The 23,614-nt window shown below is 34.8% G+C and overlaps 1 protein-coding gene across 8 annotated transcripts in view; it reads right to left on the reverse strand.

Moving 5' to 3' along the window:
• The window catches only part of LOC129808097 (neuronal acetylcholine receptor subunit alpha-7), a 110,242-nt gene that overhangs the window by 22,496 nt on the left and 64,132 nt on the right, over positions 1-23,614 (reverse strand). For all 8 annotated transcript variants that reach the window (XM_055857806.1, XM_055857801.1, XM_055857803.1 and 5 more), the window contains 2 exons: positions 2,619-2,694; positions 2,355-2,549 (listed from right to left, as the gene is read on the reverse strand). In XM_055857806.1, coding sequence (XP_055713781.1) covers positions 2,355-2,549; positions 2,619-2,694 — 271 coding nt within the window. The remainder of the gene's footprint in view (positions 1-2,354; positions 2,550-2,618; positions 2,695-23,614) is intronic.

Raw genomic sequence — 23,614 nt, forward strand, 5'->3', positions numbered from 1 at the left:
AATTTTATCCTGAGTCACAGAAAAGTTTCTTGTGTCCAAAAATTACATTCTAATTTACAGCCATCATAATCTAAGAATATTCATAGATGAAGTTCATAAAGTTATTTGGTTCGAAATCAATCAAAATAAGAAAAAGAAGTTCCGTAGGGGCCTTAACAGTCCTGATAATTAGCCGAGTGACGACTTAGCCTAATTATATTCGGAAAAATGGTTGAACTAGGGGGAGGTGGGGCTATTTTGAGCTGTGGGGCTATTTTGAGCTGTGGGGCTACATTGTTATACGATTTTATCGCATATTTCTAATGGAAACTGGGTTCTAACATGATTTAATTTGGATACACAAAGTAATTGTGGATCTAAATAAAATAATTGTAAGGTCCAGCTTTATTTAGAAATAGGCGGAAAAGTCGTATAACAATCTAGCTACGCAGCTCAAAGTAGCCACACATACCTTTCAATAATTTCCACTAAGCTGTGCTTCGGATTAAATCGTAAGTCTGTTAAGGACCTAGGTACGGATGACTTTACCCCCTGCTTTTCGTAAGTTTTTCTTTATAATTTTATCATTTAAAAAAATTATTTTACTTAAGTCAAGCTCGCCAGGGGAATCCACGGGGAATCCGGGGAATTCTTGGGGGCCTAGGGAACCCATAAAGTTTTTAGAGAACGTAATCATTATGTAAAAATCGACGTTGATAAAAAGGATATGTGTGAACTGAAGTTCGTCGGAGGATTCAGAGATACTCTAGGAAAACATAAAACATCAACTCTTTCCAGAGCTTTCGGCACAGTCTACAAGTCATCATCACTGGCTGGACCAACAAAAGAGCCCGTTTATTTTCTATTAGCGAACATTTTTTCTGTACTGCATTTTTCGTACTTCCTTTTGAATGACCAGGCATGAAATGTTGACAAAACTCTGGTATAAATTCCCAATTCTCGAGTATCAGTTCTTATTTATACTCAAGTAAGTTTGAAAAATGTTGCACAGAAGAAATGTGTATTAGAAATAGAATATAAAAAGGCTCTCTTTTGATCCAGCCACTGCACTGATGAAGGCTTGGAGATCAAGCCAAAAGCTCTGGAAAAAGTTGATGTTTTCCCAGAGTATTTCCAAATTTCCCGACGTACTCCGGTTCTCACATATTCTTTTCAGAGAACTCACGGAAAGGGATAAGAAACCCATCAATTCTTCAGGGAACTCTCCGGGAATCCGGAGAATTCATATATTTTTTTCAGGGAACCCCAAGAATCCTTATATTTCGACTTATCTTAAAATTGGCCCTGGCGATTTCCTTCATTTTTGGATGCATTTTGGAGGTAGTCTAGCTCAACATGTCGACATCGACACCTATCTCCAGAGAAATCGCCATGTTGGATTATTCAATGTCCAATTTCAACCACCCTTTTCAACGGAATATTTTTCAAGGAACACACAAGGAACCCGTATATTTTTTCAGGGAATAAGGGGAACTCAGGGAACCTAATTTTTTCTCGGGGAACCAAGAATTCGAGCCACTCGAAATGCTTACACTGTGAGAGAAATCCAAAAAAAATTAAAATAACATTCCGGAAATGTTTATTTTACCTTGCAAAATTGATCCGAAATTGGTGTAAATGTTATGCTTTTTAGGTGTATTATGGGTTAAAGTTATCCTTTTACATGCTAATTTTACACTTAGAAAGGTGTAAAATTAACATAAAAAATGTTGATATATTTTTACACCTAAAAAGTGTAAAAGTTATGAGGAAAAAAAGTTAATCGCACCCCTGTTTTTTCTCAGTGTATGAATAACCCCTTCATAATGTCTAATAAATGGATAGTTGGAACACTTGAAAATGGTTTAGAGTGTAAGCAATATAAAATGCATTATCGTTTTCTAAGTTTTTAATTAAGTCTCAAACTGCTGAAACTACATCTTTTTTCCCTGTCAATTGCTCCAATGTGAAAGATATAGTCATTCTACCATTTAAATAAAATATTTTAACCTTGAAAGACAAATCAAATTCAAGGATATTGTAATTATTTTTTAACAATTCAGAGCCCAACTGTAAGTCACAGACTATACTTTAAATCTTGCTTATGAAATAGCTTTAAAATTTAAATTGTAATTCATACCCACAACTGCTCCACCCTCCTCTATACCATTTCTTGTCCTATAATAACTGGTTATATAAGATTTTAGAAAATTTTGTCACGTACATAGTTACATCTAATAAGCTCATCTGTATTGTTGTTTTGTTCTAATGAATTTCTTGCAGTATAATAGCATTTTTTGGTACTTTAGGTGTTGACAAATAAATAAAATCAGAAATAGCTGTTCTGGAAAAAAGCTTCCAAAATTTTGTCTTACCAAGCGAGAGTTTTTCACCGGAATCTGGTGGCAGTGTGAATCCCAACAGTGCCATCGATGCAATCAGTACACATGGCACGATTAAGTTAAAAAAATAGTACAAGGTTTTCCGTCGGATTAATATGGCAAATGTTATATCGATATAAGGTTCAGGGCAGCAATTGTAGTAAATTTCATTACGTTTTCCGGGAACACCTATGGTCAAATAGTGATAAAGTGTTAAAGACCCCCCTGGGTAGATAATTTGAACTTAATTGCCCTCACCTAGTAACTCCCATTCGCCATTTGTTATAAAACTACTGATATCTCCTCCTGCCTCATCTTGGAGCTGAAGATCGAGCTGCAATAAAGACAAAGCAAAGCTTTTATTAACCAATTGGATTTTTTTTGATCTGGCTTAATAGCTATATAGTGCATCTGTTTGCCATGAAAAGAGTCACACGCAGTTGCACATAGTCATTTAAATTGTATAAACAGTTTTCATGCATTTAAATTGGAAAAGTCAGAGATTATCTTTCCCTTTAATTCCCCACAATTCTCGCTACCCTGCAAAAATATCACTTTCCATTTTGGAAAATTCTTCAATTAAAGGGACTTTAAATGGAAGAATTTAAAATGAAAATGTTGATTCAATAAATGTGCAACATAGTTAAATTTATTCTTGTAGACGCAATATCCTGAAGCTTCTATGCATTTTACCAAGCAACATGAATTGTGCGAGTGAATGATGTTCTTTCTATGCAAATGATGCTTCGTATATTTATACAAGAACTCCTCGACCGCAGTTCATTCGTTCAACTCTTGAGAGTAATTTATAAATTAAAGCCCACACTTGCTTTTAAATGTTCAGTTGGGGAGTAACAATTGGGGTAAATGTACAAGAGTTTCTGTTTCAAATTCAAAATTCACAAGAAAGTGTGGAGTGTGTTTGCTGTAATAATGAAATAATCACAGTTACTGCAATGCTGTAGTTCAGTCAACTATCTCCGATTGAGCTCATATTCACAGGGGAAAAGTTTTGAGAATCTTCTGATTCCTAAAAAGCTCGACTGGCCATATAGTGTGCACAGCTCGGAAGGAGATGTTCTAAATTTTCCTTGAACAAGTTAGTTTACTCTCTTAAGCAGTTTTCAAATAATCAATTTTAAATAAGTTTTACCTCAATTTTGAAATGGTATACTCTTTTTTTATACTACTCATTAGTAAAATCTAATTTATTTATTTTTTAGGAACTTATTATATTCGAAATTTTGTCGTTAGTTAAATCATTCCCAAGCCAAAGTCGTAACTCCCTTTTAGCAACTTTTCAGATTTATTTTTCTCAAAAATCAGCCTTGAAACTTTTAAATATTTAAATCATATTGATTAAGAGTAGACTTGAAAATGATTTAAAAGCTAAGATATTAGGGATATGTGTCAGAAGGAACACTATATGATTTTACCGCAACTTCCATCGTTGTACTTTTACGCGGACTTTTGATATATAATCTTTTAGGGAAAAATAGCGTAAATCGTATTCAAATCTGCTTTTTTAGATTTGCTTATTGTTTCCGACAGGAAAAGAGAAACAAAAGCAACGAAGAAATACAACTCTTATGTACTGGATACACTTACGACTTAAGCCTAGAAACGGCTTAACGTAATCATAATCAAAATAATGATTCGACTAAATTTCTATCAGTAATTTGGAAACGGATTAGCCAAAAACTGATGGAAATGTAATTCTTTTGATCATGATAATAATTACGCTAAGCCGTCTCTTGGCTTAAGTCGTAAGTGTGTCTAGGACATCGTCATCATCATTTTCAACCGCTTATCCCTATTAGGGTTGCAAAGCCATGACATCCAGTTTAGAAACCCACGTCTGCCGATCCTCTGCCACTTCAGGAAGATGTTCAGCTTCGATCCCAATGCGCTCCAAGGCAGGATTCCGAATTTGATTCAATTACCTTGTCCTAGGTCTGCCCTAAGGTCGACGCCTGTGCTCATAATAGCTTGTATAGTTTTTTAGGAAATCTTTTTTGTTTATAGGGCATGAAACAGTCTCAAATCAGTTGTAAACTAGAAGAGATAAAAAATCAATAAGATAAAGAACGTTGCGGAAAACTCGAACTTCGAATCACCATTAATTTTTTTATGAATTTATATTATATTATATAATATTATACTCCCTCCGTTCCGAAATAAGTCGTACGTTTGGGGAAAAATTAGGGATTAAGGAATGGTTTCAGAGAATGTTTTTGTTATTGGCAAATATCTTGTGTATGAACTATCCTCCATGTTCAGGGATAATATGAGGATCCTATCACGATGGTATGTTGAGGATTCGATATGTTGAAGTTTTCCATTTTTCGCGTTTTTTTCAAAGAGCTCCGGTAGATAGTTAATTACTAAAAAATGGACTGTGATTAACATTACAGGATAGAATTTGTTCTAAATTTTTAGTATGCACAAGTAGAACTCAACAGTTATTACCGATATGACATTTTTTATTGCTCAAATTTTGCAGAATGAGCAATAAAAAGAATATCCATTTTTATGTGTTCGAATATCTGGATGCAAAATGGTGAGAAATAGGGACTTGGGACCTTCAGAGGACCCCCCAAAAGTTGACCCTGGGACACTTTATATGTTTCTCTAAAACATATTCTGAATTGAAAAAAAGAAATCGCACGACGTGTTTTCGAGCAATCCCAAAAAACATGATTTTGAAGGGAAAGGGAAGGAGTGGGGGCAAAATAAATAACATATTAATGTTCCCAGGGTCAACTTATGGGGGGGGTCCCCCGAAGGTCCCAAGTCTGTATCTCTCACCATTCTGCATCTATGTTAGATTGAAAATAAAACGCCAAAAATAAGATATTTTTAAGACATTCATTCCTCAAGATACCATCAAGACCGGACCCCAATTTTAGTACTGAACATAAGCAATAGTTCTTTATAAGAGATAATTGTTGATACATAAAACATTTACCAACAAACTTTCCCTTAATTCCAATTTTTCCCAAACGTATGACTTATTTCGGAACAAGATTTTTTCCCAAACGTACGACTTATTTCGGAACGGAGGGAGTATTATTATATATTATATTATTATTTATATTAACCCTTTAAGATTGAGTAATACATCTGTGTCCCAAAAAAAAACATTTTTTTATATAAGCTTATTTTGTCCTGTAAATATTCAGAATAAACGGTTTTTGTTTTTGAGATACCGGTGTCCCACTCGTACTTAAAAGGTTAAACTGTCTTTCCAGCTTCGCATATTTTTAAGATTTTTTAGAGTTTTCAATTTTCTCTCCCAATCTTTCTTAAAAACGGGTCGGCACGGTGTATCCGTACGGTTTGACGGAAATTTTAGCTCTGGATTTATTACAATACGGGTCGTCTTTTTAGTCAGGGTGTCTAGGATCTTCATCTTTGTTTCAGATTTTAAGTTTCACTTTCACGTTTCCGATGTGAATTGTCGATAATAATTGGATCACATACGAGAACAACAGTCAGAAAAAATCGTGATTCAAGCGTGATGAGCCAGCCCAAGCGATCACCAAGCCCGGATTAATGGTTAAAAAGGTTTTTTCTGTGTATTTGGTGGGATTGGAAGGGAATCATCCACTATGAGCTTCTGTCCAACAATGACGCTCCAGAACTTCCGAGAGCTGGGAAAGGAGGTTCTATTGCACCCGCTGTATAGATCAGACCAGACACCAAACGATTATCTTCAAGTACGTGCAAAATTTTCTTCTTGGTATAAAATTGTCCTCAAGAAAGGCTTGTAAAAATGGGATAGTAAATTTTTTATACCCTTTTTAGCAGTAGGGCCTTCTACCATCGTCAGATTATGAAATTGCCATCAAAATGAACGAAAGTCAACAAACAAAACGGTCCATATTTGATTTAAATCGGATAATCCTAACAATGTTATTTTCATCTTCAAAATTAGGCTTAAGAATTCTCAAGATTTTTTACTTAACCTAATATAATATGTCTCTACGGCAACAATGCAAGCTACATTTTAAAGGCTGCAGTAGATTAGTAAAAATGATCAGTAGATCTCCATTCTTAAATGTTAATTTAAAAAATTTCAATGCAATAAAATGGTGAAATATTGTAAGCAAATGAAAAATTAAAAACTATAAACTATCGTGATGTCTCAGTTATGATTTACAGACTTTCTGAACAATTTAATTTTTTGTCTTCCAGAAAATACAATATTTTGCTGAACGCAAATGTAGTTTTAGGGGAGATGGGGCCACATTGAGCTGGGGCTATATTAAAAAGGGTATTTTTTTTTACAAATTTCTAAGGGAAGATGGACCTAGCGATAATTTAATTTAGTTTCCTTTAGAAATACGCGAAAATAGCATTTTCAATGTATCCCCAGATCAGTATAGTCCTACCACCCCCTATATACCATGTAATTTATTCTAGATTGCTTTTCTATCCAATTACACATTATTTTACTTTTAAAACCCCAGCAAAAATGTGACAATTCTCGTAAATCAGCTCTTACAAACAAGGACCCTATACTATTTTTCTAAGGAGAGTTATAATGGGTTAAGTTGGCGGCGGTCATACTTGGACGCTTGTTGGTAAATAAAAACTAAACTAAAAAAAAACAATTTTAATAATTTTAAATTTCCGAATTTTGCACAGATCAAGTTTGATCTTTCACAAACCAAAGTTCTTTGCACTAACCAAATTCACTTTTTCACGCCCCTTCCATACTTTTAAGTCCAAATTGAATTTGGCTTGATGCTTGTAGGGAAAAGCACGTTACTTTCGGACGATTTATGCTTCCCACAAAGCATTTTTTCAAAGTGTTATAAATGAATTTGCCCCATTGTAATATTATATTTTAATAGCTAGTTCAATGTCTCAAAATTTCAGAAAAGTTCTATGGGTGAAATCCATAAGAAACATGGTAAAAAATTGAATTGTCCGAAGTTTGAGTTGTCCGAAGGTAGCGCGCTTTCCCCTAATCCATTACGTGAGCATCACGATGAGTGCAAAAAGTTATGAATAGGGGAGACTGAGGCAGAAAGTCAGAAATTGAAAATTTGAAAATTCAATATCTTTCAAGATAAAATAGGTAGAGGCTTAAACTTTTTTTCATAGACGGCCTCCATAGACCTTCTTCAAAGTCGTAAGTTTCATTGAATTCGAACAAGAAATTCATAAAATAAAAAGAATATTGAATTTTTTAGCCCTATTTTTCAAATGTTTTTCTTACAGCAGATATCAATTTTTACTTATTTTCCAAAATTTATGAACTGGTAAATATTTCCTAAATAATTTGGATTCTTTGAATACGAAGCCGCTATTCGTTTAAGCATTTTCCAAAGATTCTTTTCTCCAGAAATCCTTTTATTAAAAATTACCACTTGGGGTGAAAAGTAACAAAAGGTAAGGAGCAAAGACCGAAGCAATTTCTGATGTCTCACGGTGAGAAGAAACGTCATTTCCATGTCTCGCCGCTTTTTGTTTGCATTGGTCAAACGATTATCAGTCTCTTGTGTGTTTTTTTTTTTTTTCTAAAATAGCTTGAAAAGCGTTTTTCTCGTTCAGGTAGAGAAAAGTGTGTTTTAAAAAGGTGTAGATGAATAAATTTCCTATAAACATATGTCATCTAGCTATTTTTTTTTTAAATTTACGAAAGCCCATAATAAAGCAAATCAAAATGTGATAATATCCCATACCTGGTACTATTTGCCCCAGCATTTTTGAGAATGGTCACAAAATTACCTTTTAGAAATCAGCTCGTTAAATGTATTTCCTTACAAAAAAGAGGAAAATGACTTTCACAAAGTTGTAGAGCATTAAATTTCCTATAAAACTGTAAGGTAAAGTGCCCTCAAGTCGACCGGTTCCTCAATTCGACCGGTACAGGTATTTATTCAATTTATTTATATTTGCACTAATATTTGGCGTATGATCTAACATTAATAGATCAATTATTCCATAAATAAATACGAATCAGTGACAATTTTATAGAAATTCACCATTTAAAACTTTCAAATATTGACCACCGGTCGAGTCGAGGAACCGGTCGACTCGAGGGCACTTTACCTTACTAATTAGAAATTTCTAGGGCGCTAGGGTAGCTTGTAAGAAACTAGAATATCCGTTTTGTGACTTTTTGCCCCAGTCTCCCCTACACAGATTTCATGAAATTTCTCTATAGTCTAAAATGAATGGAAGAGGATACTTTACCAATTTAGATTTTCTGTCTTGGATTTTTTATTGATTTATTTAATAATGTAAGTTTTAAAGTTTTGTTTAATTTTTGTAAAGGTTTTAATGTTTTAGTGACAAAAATTTAGTATTGTGCGCATTAAATTCAGTTTTTACGAAAAAAGATCTTAATATTAAGTAAGACATCTATAAAACTCTTCCAAAGTTCAATAAATACTTTGCAGACATGGTTGCCATATGAATCACTGTTCCTATAAGTAATAAAAGCTCATCAGTGTACTTTCTGTTTCGTCAAGAGAAAGTATTCTCAAGCTCTACCACAATGATTTTCCTCACTGTAATTATGTTTTTACAGCAAGTGCTTGATTTCGTAAACTTTCCATAATATGACGATAAGCAGAGTTTAATTTCATTAAGCACACGCCTACACTTTAAAAGTATCCCCCTAAAGCTCTACAAATTTTAACCTTAATTCCAATGTGCGCGAATTCTTTGCCCCAGTCCTCCTCAAAAGCCTCCAGGCTGGAATGAACTTTCCAGAATGACCCTCGTTGGCAGTTAATTCTGTGTGAGAGGGACATAAATTGTGCCAGAGTAAATTGTTGAAGGATATATATGTATATTCCAAGTCAAACTATTGTCTCTTTGGACTATATCACCCAGTTTCGTTATATTAAATTATATGCTTCGAAGGGACGATTTTGCTGATTCATGCAAGTTGTGCAAGTCTCCCTCAGGCGACCAAGTACTTTCCAAATGCAATTTGAACTCATACATCGTTTCCGAATCATTGAATATTTTTCATCTATAGGGGGTGGTGTATTTCGGATACAAGATTTATAATTTCTACTTGAAATATTGTAAACCATCCTATTCTCTCTGGAGATTTTTATTCCGAGAGGAAGTAAAAATTCGTATTATAATAAAAATATTTTCCTCCCTGGATTGTGCTGTTTTAGTTCACCAACGCAAAATATAAAAAAAAATCCTGAATAAAATACCATGTAAATTATTTACATTTTTCCATGGTATTCGGCCGTTCGTTGAGGTGAAATATGGCACTGATATAAATTTTAGCTGTTCAAGTGCTGAAAGAAGCAAAAAAATGCTTAATGGGATTGTTTACTTCGCTGAGCGGAAAGGATAGTCTCTGCCGGGAAGGATCTTATTCTTCTTCGAGACTTTGATTGGCGTTAACGTCTCAGATTTTATCCAATGTTTTTGCGTGGAAAAAGTAGGAAGAAAGAAATCGAATAACAAAATTAAAGAAAATATTCTCTTTGAGTGAATTTTATGCCTTTTTATAGTTTAAAGAAAATGACATTATTATCCTAAAACATTCAAAACAATAATCACAACAATAAAAATATAAGTGATGAACAGTGCAAGATTTGAAATACACTTGAATGTCTGTTTTCCAGTAGAAGAAATTTTATTATAGGAATGTTATCCTTTAGTGCTGAAAAATTTGCGCATCGAATTAAATGCCGACAGAATGCAATAAATCTTCTTAACAAAAATATTTCTTTTTAAATTTAAGGAAGATCATTCAATAATTTTTCAAAATAGAAATGTTCAATGGTCAACAAGTATAAAATATCCAGACCTTGTTTTCAATCATAGGGGGAAGTGGGGCAACGTCCCCCTATGATTGATTTCCCCTATTGATTTCTGAAGAAAAGAACTTTTGTGAAATTCTAAAATAGATAGCGGATTCGTATTCAAAAAATCCAAATTATTTAGAAAATATTCACCAGTGCATCAATTTTGGAAAATAAGTAGGTAATAATTGTTATCTTCTGCAAGGAAAATATTTCCAAAATAGGGTAAGTGAGCCAAATTTCGGCATAGTTGCATGCAAGCGTCAAAGTCTCAAGTTTGAAATGTAATATTTTAAATTCAAATTGATTTTTATATTTTTTATTCCTAAAGAGTGATGCTTGGAACCTTGTAAAGAGTTTACCGTCTTTATTTACTCTAAAATCATTCTTAATACATTTTAAAATGAATAAAAATATAGACATAGCTTTGGTGCCCTATTTCGGCCACCTTCATTCTCATAGTTCCTTGCCCTTCGGGAATTCTTCCAATATCTTTTTCACGTCATCTCGTTTGTCGAAGTTACATTTTTTGTTATTCTTTTACATTGTATAATCTCTAGAGTATGTAAAAACTAAAAATTCGTGGAAATTCGAGGAACAAAAAAGGTGGCCGAAATTGCAAGCTGGCCGGAATTTGGCACACTTACCCTAGGGCTAAAAATTTCGATATTTTTATTTTCTAAATTCCTTGTTCGAATTCTAAAAAACTTACGACATTGAAGAAGGTCTATGGAAGCTATCTATAAAAAAAAATTGAGCCGCTATCTTTCTTACCTTGGAAGATATTGAATTTTCAAATTTTCAATTTGTGACTTTTTGCCCCAGTTTCCCCTACTAATAATGTAAAATTCCAAATTTTCAGATGAAAACAAAATGCATATTTCACAACCATTTTCATAGGATTGTGCAAGAAAAACACGTTTCTAAACCTCAATTTAATAAAAATAAATTCTTACTATTATTTATTTTCAATCCGAGTCATTAGCTACATAAAATAGGAAAACCTAAAATGTTTGAAAATTAAGCCGGTAAAATTTCTACCAATTTCAAAGAAAAATGAATCAATAAAGTGCACCCCAAAAGGAACTTGTTGTTTTGGACGGGATAGAATAAGACTTTAGGGTTCGCACATACTCTGGCTTCGGACACTTCATATCTCTCCCATATTTTTTTAATGAATCTGACTTAATATCTTTCAGTAAATATGTAACTTAGTACCAAATATTAAAATATTTGTCATAGGTCAAATTCGTTAAAGAAGTATAGAAAAAATATTAAGTGATCGAAGTCAGATCGTGTGCGAAGCCTGAAAACTTTCCTCTGTACACTGAGAAAAAAAATGAATCTTAAAATTATATTTTTTGACGACTTAATTTTATTCTGCCAAAAAAGATTAAATTTTATTCTAAAAGAATAAATTGTAGTATTTTCATTCATATCCCAGATTAATTTTTAGTAGTTTTAGTCTTAAATTCAATTTTTTTCGGAGACTTATTTTTATTCTTCACTCTCTCTGTGAGAGAAAGAAACGAATATAGTGCACAGCAATGTGTCCGTGCTATGTGAGAGAGTGAGAAAAAGAATTGTGCGACTGACGTGAGATAGTCGGCCATTTTGGCAGTGAACGCCAAGCTGTTAGCAGCACCAGAGGTAAATAATTTTCTTCTTTATTTTCTTTTACTAATTTGCGATGATTGTTTCAGGAAGATGGATAGCAAATAATAACTGTGAAGACCATGAAGATATCTGTCAACTTGAGAATTCAATGGGATCTTAGGTTTGTGCGAGATTCAGGGGGGACCAAGTGAGGAAGAAGAAAAAAGCGTGTGGAAGAATGCGGCATTTTCAGGAAAAAACATTTGGAAATTCCAGATGCTGGAGCCCTCTCCAAGTGTTTAATTACGACCAGTTCATAGGAGACGATATCCTCCTCAAACATCATCTGACGAAGTGGACGGAAGAGAATGCGGTAAGTGCAATACAAATGTCCAAACCGTCCTAACCTATCTTCCCCGTGGGGGCGTCCATTGCATCCTGGGCGTCGACATAGATTTGAGTGTTAATACAAGACAAGCTAGTTTTTCGTGGAAATCTTTGTGAATTATCTTTTAAGATGGACTTTTTCAGTTTCTGGATACACGTTATGTAATTTTTTATGCAAGTTAAATGCTTTGTGATTGCGAGTCTTAAGCTTTAGTTGGTGTTATAGGAGTTTTTGAGTTCCCGTATGAAAGATTAGTGAAATTTCAATTAATATCCTTATCCATTGAAGGTGTAGTTGGACTTCTATGTGTTTCCGGGTGGAAGTTAGATAATATTCAATAACCTGGGTCTTTAGTAAATGTATTTGGAGGGTTTGAATTTCGTGGAGCAAGTTGACTATAAGGCTTGTTATCTTATTTTAAGGTAGAGCATGGACCGTAGTGTCCATTAGTAGCCAAAGAGGAAAGGCATCAAAGGGCAGCTTGGTTTCTTATAGTTTTTGTACAGTCTAGGGATCTTATATTTCAGTATATGTTTTGTATTTTTGACGAATCTAATAGTAGATTGGTATAGTTGGTAAAATAATCTTAACCATTTAAGGACGATTGGGTCACCGGTGTCCCAAAAAAGAAAATTTTTCCAACAGCCTTCTAAAGTTTGGTTTAAAAAGGCAGAAAAAGTGATTTTTTTTTCAGACACCCAATTTTTTACCCTTTCGTCCTTAAATAGTTAATTTTTAATTTGTGAATATGTACGCAAGATGCGCAAGGAAGTCCAGGGTTACGTGCAGATTATAGGGCTTTCTCATGGAATAGAATAACCGATATTTACATATATTTAGAAAGATTTTTTTTAATGAAAATACCGCTTATTTTAATTAGTATTTATTCTACCCTAAATTGTAAAAAATATATTTATAATTTCTCACAAATTAGCTTTTTTATACTAAACTCATTTATTGAATATTTTTAATGATGTTTCAAATATTTCAGATGATGATGGACTTTAACTCTGAAAAATCAAACGTCGTCGGTGATAGTGCATCTTTTACAAACAATTTTGCTCGGATTGTCTTGTCACTAAGCTCTTGTACATCATAGTCCAAAGATAAGGCCAATAAGCAGCTATTGAAGAAAATGTATGATCCCTTTACAACAAAAGGTAATAATGATCAGATCACTCTTTATATAGTTTTATCCTAAAATTTAATTTATTTTTTTGTTTGTTTTTAGGCTCACAAGATTGTATCCTGTTTCTCTCGCTCAAGGCTTTGATTCTCCTAGACCGTGAGAGTGGTAATAAGATATCAGTAATTTAAGACGCGGTTACTGGTTATACTCTTAAAATTATGAAAAATAAAACTTAATTTCATTCTGCATAATGACTTATTTCTATTCTTCTTTATTCTTGAAATTAATCTTCTGCAGTCTTAAATTTAATCTGATAGCTTCTTAAAAAAAAGATTTAAAGTTATTCGAAAAAAATCTTATTTTCAGTTCCGACTTGATTTTATTCTTTATAGGACTAATATTAAGAATAAAAAAATCTTAATATTTTTTAAGCCCTAAAAAGACTAGAAATTATGAAGAAAAGAATAAATTTTAATCTTTTTTTTCTCTCAGTGTAGTTATTCTTTTATTATTAGTTTTCTTCTAAAATATTTCTCTAAACCAATTTTCGAAAATTAAAAAAAAAGTATTTTTTTACTATCTATATTTTGTAAGAAAAATAAGTCCTTAATAAGTACTTATTAAGTCCTTAATTAAAGCTTTCGTCGGGAAAAAGTAATGAATTTGGGGACAAAAACTTGATATTAGAATAGAGAATGGAATGGGCACCTGTTAATCATTGAATAGAAAGAGTTTATTTACAAAATTTTAAATCGTATTGTGATAAATTTACAAAAAGCAAATATCTGTGAAATCTACGAAGTCTAATTCAAAATTTACTAGAAGGCAACCGGAATTCGTCCGGGGAATGGAGACATTCTTGGAAAAACGACAATCCTTTCCAAAGCTTTCGGCTGGGTCTCCACGCCTTCATCAGTGGCCGAATCAATTAGGAACTTCCAGAGTTTTGTCTCTCAATCTGTCTAGGGACGGTACAGGGCATAACAGAGGATGTGGGGACACTAATAACAAAAACAATTCAATTTTTCTTATAAACCATTTGGCACAAATTTAAAAATTTCTCAACTTCTTCTGCTCTGGCAACTTCTTTATTCACACAATTCAAATTCCTATCTACATTTTGATATGATAAGTTTATCTCAATGCCCTCCATTTAATCGTAAAAGATTGCAACCTGGAATGTAACAACTCCAACTTGTGCACCACCATACACCACACAAGTACACCATATTTTGTTAAATTTTCCCTTTAGCTCATGGACCAAGTGGTGTTAGCCATAAGATTCCCAAATTTGTCCGTCTGTCTGTCTGGTCGTTGCCGGAACAACAGGCTAAAACGGTTAGGGATAACGACTTCGGATCTTTGTCTTCCCCTATCATATCTCTAAAACCATGACATTTTTTTTTTTTTTTTTTTGAGAATCAACCAAGAGGAAATTCGGGAAATCATCGAGAAGTAATAATTTCCCAGGGAAACACATCAACTTTACCCATAGCTTTCGGCTCGGTATCCAAGTCTCATTAGTGGTCAAGTCTTGCTATTTTTTTCTCTGAGACTCTTTTAGGAATTTGGTCAGGTCAGGATTACAACAGGGCATAAGAGGGAATGGGGCACTACTTTACTCTGTCTTTTAAATTTTTTTTCTCAATTTTGGAACAATTTTAGACTTTTCTTCTTCTCGGATTTTTCTGGGAGATTTCCTTTACTAGTGCTGAACAGTAGTACTCTCGTTCCCTCTTATGTCCTGTTGTAATCCTGATCAAAATATCTGAATTAGTCTGAGAGAAAAGTTTGCAAGACTTGACCACTGATGAAGGCTTGGAGACCGAGGCGAAGGCTCTGAAGATAATTGATGTGTTTCACGGTGTAATTGATACTTCTCAACGATTTTCGAAATCCTCTATTGTTGGTTGCAACCCCATATCAGTTTACTCCTTCAATTTTTTGGGAATGCTCTAAAACTCGTAGGTCATTTAGAAAGATCTTGCATTCCCTGACAAGTCTAAATATGAACTAGTTGGAATCGGCTATGTAACAGTTATGTATCGGTAATGAATCCTTTATAAACCGATACCTATCACTACTGGAACTCCACAGAGAGAGCAATATGTGTAAACCCTCGATTTTTTCACTCTCCAAAATTTTCAACCTTCCATGTCTAGAAGCCAAATGGTCAGAAATAGAGGCTTGGGACCATTAAGGGACCCTCCATTAATGGCCCCAAGGATCGTCAATAAAATATTTTTTGGGCTTGCTTTTAAAAGGCTCTTGAGAGCGTATATATCAACCGTAGTGGGCCATGTTTGGGCTCGTTGGAAAAGTCTTGGAATTCCTGAGAAGCTTTACCCGATTCCAATCGGTTATCGGTTAAGTACTTTTGTGGTATAGCGTCTAAGTCACGAGTCCGAGCATTTTGCTACGTTTAAACGCTTTGTCATCTCTTTTTAAGCGAAATTTAATTGTATTACCCCAATAAAAGATTTTTTCGGTGATTCCGGTACATAATCGGAGGACAAAAATAAAGAAAATTTATTTTTTTTCTGTTTCCTTTTTAAACGTCGCGTCGATTCAACTAATTAGACTAATTTAGGATCATTTATGAATTTCGCTACCGAAAATTAATCTTTTATTTACCAAGTCTTATTATTACTAAAAATGCGTTGACAAAATGTTTTTGGGTACACGACGAATTTTATTTTTACTAGTCTATAGAATTTTTGTTTAAATAACGAAAATAAATGATTAATGAAATTAAAATGAGTGTCTGTCTCATAGAATGTATGTAGTGTGGTTTGAGACAATTTGTGTTATATATTTTAAGAACTATATACATATATACTTTCTTATTGTTTATTTGTAAGAATTTTGAGTAATCTCACGATTATGTGATATTCATAAATTTTAGACTAACAACTCATACGGGAGCAATAAATTCAAAAATGTGCATGGTTACAATCTCAATTTTATTAGAAAACAACAATATTACTCTCAATCTAATTTGTCTGGCTATAAACACAATACACTTGGGCTTACGAACAAACTGAATAATCAATTTAAAAAATACTAACAACAATATATTTTGTTCTAATTTTACAAATTTCTCCCTAATTCGATTACTGCAGGACAAAACCGGGTCCAGTCCTTGCGTAAACCAGGTTAATGGAGCGTGGTATACGACGCGACGTGAGCACCTTGATTAAAACCAGTATAACCTCATAATTCATGCGATCGATGCAAATAGCGAAGATTTTTATCCCGGAGCAAGTTTAATTCAGTGGGATATACACACCTTCACAAAATTAAGGATATAAATTTCCGTATACTATTAGTCACGTAATGTTTGTGCAATTACCGTACTCTTTAAAGATACTACGCTTGTTTCAGTGGGAAATTTCAAAAATATGGTTTTCCCACCAGATTATGCTTTATATGTCGCGATAGACCATGTACATGAGGACAGTGGTTGGGGGTGGTAGTCTGAATTTGACCCAGAGAGTATCATAACAACAATGGTACATTTGGGAGGTATGATACTACATGCAAAATAGGGAATGGGTGTTTTTAGAGGGAAAATCTCAGCATTGCACTTTCAGGGTGTTTGTAGCATAGTCGTTGCATTGTTGTGGTTGTCGACAAAGGAACTTCATATACATGCTGCAGACATCTTAGCTGACAATAGGTGAGATTCTTCATAGTGTCACCTATTGCGTTTGTCCCGAAATATAACATCTTCTGATTGGGTTCAAAGATTCTCAAAGTGATACTTTCAACTCCCGAATATAATACTCTGGCAGAAAAAATCTAGGTATCATTGAATGAGGGGGATAACTTCTTGTATTTCTTTGTCTCACTCTCTCTTCGGGAAAAATAATCTTAATCTTGTCTAAGCTTAAGATTTTATGGGAAAGGGACAGATAATCCTAACCGGCTTATGTAGGTGAGATTCTTAACGTGAGCTAACTCGGAGTGCATGCAAATTCGATTTAGAGCTGAAGTTGGGAGACGCCAGTTATCTTGAATCAAATTCGTGAAATTATACAAATTTTGTATTTAAACCAAAATATCAAGGATTGAGATGAACTGACAGAAAAGTGTTATATGGGTGAAATGTAGACCAGAATGTTCTCTATAATTTTCCCATAGAACATGATCTCATCGATTACTCAGAAGCCAAGATAAGCGAGGTTTTTTGTTTCTTAACTTGTTTTTTCATCCAGAGTGCCCCAAGTAGTCATTTGTTGAACTTCAACTATATCAAAGAATTGTTGTCTTTTGTGGGAATTTCCATTTAAAACCCTATTTTAAGTGGCTTGGTGGAGTAGAGGCAGTCAAATTGGCATCTGAGTGATTTCAAAGCGTTATTATGGGAAAAATCAATTTTTTCACACTTAAACGGCAAAATCGGAGTGATAGCGTAGTCTGAGCGGAAAATGATGTATGGACGAAATGTAGAGACAAATGTCCCCTACAATTATGTCGAAGTAATCATCAAAATCGGTTCAGCGACAGTCGAGATAATTGAGGTTATGTGATATTGAAATTGGTTTTTCGACTGTGGCGCCCCTGGTGTTGGTCCCACGAAGTTCAAATATTCTAGAAAGTTGTAGCATTTGGTGAGATCTTTCGTTTAAGCCCTCATTCATCAAAATCGGTCACATAGAACCGGAGATATGATTTTTTGAATTTCGTGAACTTTGACCCCTCATATCTCCGGTTCTATTGAAACCACAGCGCGCATACGCACCATTTTGGAAACGTCCTAGACTGGACTACAACATACTAAAATTTCATTAACTTGCACAATGCCGTTTTTGAGAAAAGTGACTTTGAATTTCGATGAATTTTGACGCTATCACAGCGCCACCTGTGGTGACTTCTTGAACTTCCATCTGAAAGTGCTCATCGAGACGAAACCAAAAAGGTAAAATTTAGGTCGCTATGTTAATTAGAACCGGAGATAGAGGCCGGTCAATGTTCGAACTTTGACCCCTTATAGCTCGGGTCAGGGGTTATGGATCGACTTAAAGTTTTTTTTGTTTGATAGGTATAATCAACGGCTACAACATACTAAATTTTCAGCCCGATGCACAATGGAATTTTTGAGTTATTTAACTTTTAAGATTTAAAAATTTTCTTTTTAAAAAAAGCGCCCCTAGCGGTGGTTTTATGAACTTGCGATGTTAGAAGGGGAAGTGGCATTTCACGAGAGCTTTCCAAAAAGCACTCACTTTTTAAATTCTGACAATTAGAACCGGAGTTATGGCCATTTTAAGAATTTTTTTTTGGACCCTTATAGCTCGGGTCAGGGGGGTCGGGGGACCTTAAGTTTGGTATTGATGGAAAGCTCTAAGGCCCAGCTATAACATACTAAAATTTGAGCCCGCTGAATGCCATAGGGGCGGAGCTATTGAGAAAACAAAAAAGGGGGGTCTTCAAAATGGCGGAAGGAGGGGTGGGGGGTGGGGGGTCTATGCACCAAGTTGCAATTTTCACCCGATATATAACCTTTGCCGAAAACCGCAAGTCGATATCTTTTTTAGTTTAGGAGCTATTAAGCTCCAAAGAGCGGCCGGCCGGCCGGCCGGCCGGGAACGTAAATTAGCCACATATATATTCGTGATCAGGAAGTGCTGAAACACATTTTGGCCAAATTTGAGGTCGATCGGACGACATGAAATTTTGTTAGGATTATAGTAGGTGAGATTGTTAAGAATCTCACCTAATAATTGCCGTTGGTTATCGGGTGTGTGGGGTTGTTCGGAGAGAATCTCCATTCGGATGATTCTCGGTTAAAATCTCCACCAATTGTGTAATTCTTTCCGAACAACCCCACTCTTAGAATTTTAGCTTAAAGTTCTCATTCTTCCAAGTATTTCCAATTAAACGGTACACAAAAGAAATTTTATTTTCATTTCCTTTTTTTACTGCTCGAACTCAAAGAAAGAAAGCAGATTTATCATTCATAGGTGGAATAAAGGCACATCGCGAAAATAGTGAAATCCATTGCTAGAAAGACCTCCAAATTGCTTAGAGTTAAAATGTTAAGAGATATAAATAGAGTCCATATAACCTTGTTTATGGTCAGTAAATTAAAATGGTATTTAGACCAGAAAATTAGCCCAGTTCTCAAAGAGTTCAAACTTCAAACTTCTGAACGATAATCAGTTGCAGTAATATTTTTTCTTAACTATAAAGACCTATTAATTTCTATGTATACATAAAAAAAATACTTAAAAATATCTCCGGTTAAGGAATTTGAACAGTTAAAGCGGTTAAAGCCGTATACCTTGAAGCTGAAGACCATATAACACTTAAATGTTTTTGATGGAGAGCGGTTCGAAAAACAATTATAAAGCTAAGCCTTTGTTGTAACGATATTTTTTTCATCAAAACGTAAAAAGCAGAGTTTTCTATCATAAAATCCTGTGCTTCATAAAAGAACAAGGATCAACGACCATACACACGGGTATGGGGTAGTTTGGATTACCCCACAGGTATAAAGGACATCACTTTCTCAGAACCCCATAATCGCTACGGTTTGCGGAAACTTCGTATTTTACACTTCGTATTTTACATGTTCGTATTGCACATTTCGTGTTACGGAAACTTCGTTTTCTAGTACATTTCGTATTTTACCATTTCGTATTTCACACATTTTGTACAAAAATTGAACATTTCTTCTGCCATACATTTTACACAAGCATATCAACCAATAAAATAATAGAATTACAGTTTTATAGGATCAAGGGCGCTATTAGTTTCGGGTCTGAGTTTAAAGTCGTACTTCAAGCTCTTTTCAACTCTTCAAGGCAAAGAGAAATTTTCTATGCTTAGAGAAGATATCAGTAGCGTCTATTGAGGTCAAGGGAAATTTTCAGTGCTTTGCGAAGTTATCAGTAGCACCTGTTGAGGCAAAGGGAAATTTTCTGTGTTTTTAGAAGATATCAGTATCTCCTGTTGGGACAAAGGTAAATTTTCTGTGTTTTTTTAAGTTATCAGTAACGCCTGGTTGAGGCTAAGGGAAATTTTTTGTGCTTCGGGAAGTTATCTGTATCGCCTGTTAAGGCAAAGAAAAATTTTCTGTGTTTTTAGAAGTTATCAGTAACACATGTTACATTTTTATACAAAATATGGGAAAGACGAAATGTGAAATACGAAATGGTAAAATACGAAATGTACTAGAATACGAAGTTTCCGCAATACGAAATGTGCAATACGAACATGTCAAATACGAAATGTAAACTACGAAGTTTCCATATCCGAAACGCTACTGGTTGCCTCTCGAACGTGCCACACCGCTAACTAACCAAATGAGAAACTTTCATATTCTCTAGTTATAGTCACCATCAAGAGAAAATCTTTTCTTTAATTTAACAAAATCTGATGGATAGGTTTTCTTCGACAGATTTAGTTTACGCTCCTTCGGCAACTTATCAAGTGGTTTTACAGACAGAGTTTGCATTATCCAGGTTTTTGGAACCAAGGAGAAGATGTTTTGAGTTCGGTACTAATCTTAGACATCTCTGTACTGGAGATAATTTGCCTCCGCACTCATGGTGGAATAATATCTGCTAAGGGATTTGTCCACTAGAGTGTTCTTTAAGCACCCCGTTACTATACGAGCGGTATCGTTATGGCGTCTACAGAGATATATATGCCCATATTTAATAGTTTTTCCTACACCGGCGTCAGCAATTTTTTTCAAAATGGACATAAATTTCTCTAGTGTATGGAGGCCATGGAATCAGAAAACGTGAGAATTTTTTCGAACTCTTTGTTCAATATTAATTGTATTTTATGTAAAGACAATTTTCAAACAGAGCAATTGACATTTAAATCATCTAATTTACTTCGGAGTGGAAATAGGAAAATTTTTTTCCACCACCAAGGATCGAATTGGAAACCTCTCGTTAACTAAATAAATGCCCTATCAACTGAGCTATTAAAGACTACATGTTCTGCTTGATTTTTTACACGACCTTAACCAATTGCATTTTGCACTTCAATCAAACACTCTCGGAGTAGCGAGATTTGAGAATGGTATCGTGCGTACAAATAGAGCCGACAGCCCATGTTGTCCATGGATTTTGGTTAATTTTGAGATTTTTTGCAAACTTTTTGTTCAATGTTAATGGTATTTATGCACAGAGAATTGTCAGGATCAGTGATCTTCGTTTTTTCTTAAGATTACCGAAGACAAAGATTCCAAAGACAAAATAGGGAATCAAAATAGGAAATAGGGAAAATGGGTAATCAGTGGCGCAATAGGCAAGACCGTTGGCTCTTGGGCGGATCGATTCCCCGGCTCGACTTACTGTTGTGAGTTCGAGTCCCGCCCGGTACAAAGATCTGAATGTCTAATTTAGACAATTTTCATATGTTAATAACGTAATATAATGCACCGCCTACGCGCAACAACTCCGGGAGCATAGAAGAAGCATCCACAATACGGGGAAGGCGCTCCTGGGCGAGTCTACAAACGGACTAGCAGGTTCTTCTAACAGAGGATATGGAGATTGTAAAAATGATTACCTTTGTAATGAATATATCTCGATACGATTAATAATAATAATAGGGAAAACAAAATGGACAAAACGAAAACTCTACAAACCGTTTGGAATGAACAGATCCACGTGCATTTAGTGCTTTCTCCGAAACTAAATCGGTCCTTCTGGTTATACTATTTTGCTTTGTATTAGAATATATTGTTTAGATAACATCAAAAGCGATTGTAATTATTAAGCATATGTAAAATTGTAAAGTAATAAGTTTTAGACGGAAAGCCACGACAAGCGTAAAATCCCTCTGCTGTGGCTCACCTGCTGAGGCGAGACAAATCGCTCATTGTTAGGCCAGTTACTCAGTACATGACGGGCTCCAAGGCAGTGATGAAGTGGTGTCAGAGGGTTCTCCTCAGGCGTTCGCACCACTTAAGCTTCGATCTCTCTGATTTCAGTTAACATAAGCTAACTAAAACTGTCAGTTCTTCTACAGTAATCTTAATCGGTTATGTTTTTAAAAGTTTTGTACCATTTCTGTTTGTAAGTGTTTAACAGAAATGGAAATGAGAGAGAAGGATCAGTCTGGTTTTTATCGTGCAACCGAGAAATCGGACTCCGTGTTTTGCTGAACGGCTAGTAAGGGATAATTAGTGATCCCAAAGCCCAGGACAACATTTATCAGACACATTGTCTGAAGGTTGGCACATTAAAGAATTCATATAGATTCATCATGTGTTGGAATCAGGACTCATTAAGTCTAAGTTATGCCTTAAACACACTTACGACTTAAGTTGACAGACGGCTTATCGTAATTATAATCAAAATAATGATGAGATTACATTTCCGTCAGTTTCAGACTAATCTGTCTCTCGGCTTCAGCCGAGAAATTGCTTAATTAGTAGGAAACTGATGAAAATTTACTCAAAGACTTAAGCCGTCTCTCGGCTTAAGTCGTAAGTGTGTCTAGGGCATAATAGATATACTATACGAGGTTTTTGATTCCAAAACCCTTAAAAAATACATTTCTAATTAAATAACGAAAACAGAAAACTTTATTTACACTATTGAAGTTCAAAAACTCCAGTAGTTTAAATTGCGAATAATAGCCTTCTACATTACTGGAATAATTGCTGAACTTACATTTTTAGTTATTTGTATTCGCCGGCGCTAAGAGGAGTCAGAGCACCTTAACAATCTCATCAATCATAAGCTGATTTAGGTTTAGTCATGATTTCAGTTGGTTGTCCTTGCCTTCGTCTTCTAAAGGTGTTTTCACGTAGAAGTTCGGAGATTTTTTGGGAGTGTTGTGTAGTGAATTCTTAGATGGGAATTATCATGAGTAAAATTTTGAAAAGGCAAACAATGCTGAGAATTTTCTACTCTACGGCATGTCTTTTTTTTGGAGAGGAGGAGGGTGCAAGAGAAACTTTGAACCCTTACTTTTCCAGAATTTGGGTGATATGGGTGTTAGTGCATCCCTCGAAATACTGCAATTGTACTTCATCGTCAACATAGATAGTATAGTTGAACTATCATGGTTCTCATCCCTCACCTTGTGCATCCACCCCCTTTCACACAAGCACAATCGAAGCCCACATGCATGGTGTTAGCATTGTGTGTGTATAAATTCACAACCATGAATGGTGCATTTATCATTTTGCGTTTGGGGCAGGATGGGTGAAGGCGATAGGAGCTGAAATGTTCACAAAATGGGAATCAGCGAAAATGGAATAAGGGAATGCCATTGTGGGTCAACTAAATTGTACTGAACATATATAGTGCTCATGATCAATTTATTTTATAATATTATATGGCCTCTTCTGAAATCATTCGCCCCAGAGACACAACTC

The sequence above is a fragment of the Phlebotomus papatasi genome, chromosome 3, assembly GCF_024763615.1.
Source record: "Phlebotomus papatasi isolate M1 chromosome 3, Ppap_2.1, whole genome shotgun sequence".
NCBI lineage: Eukaryota > Metazoa > Arthropoda > Insecta > Diptera > Psychodidae > Phlebotomus > Phlebotomus papatasi.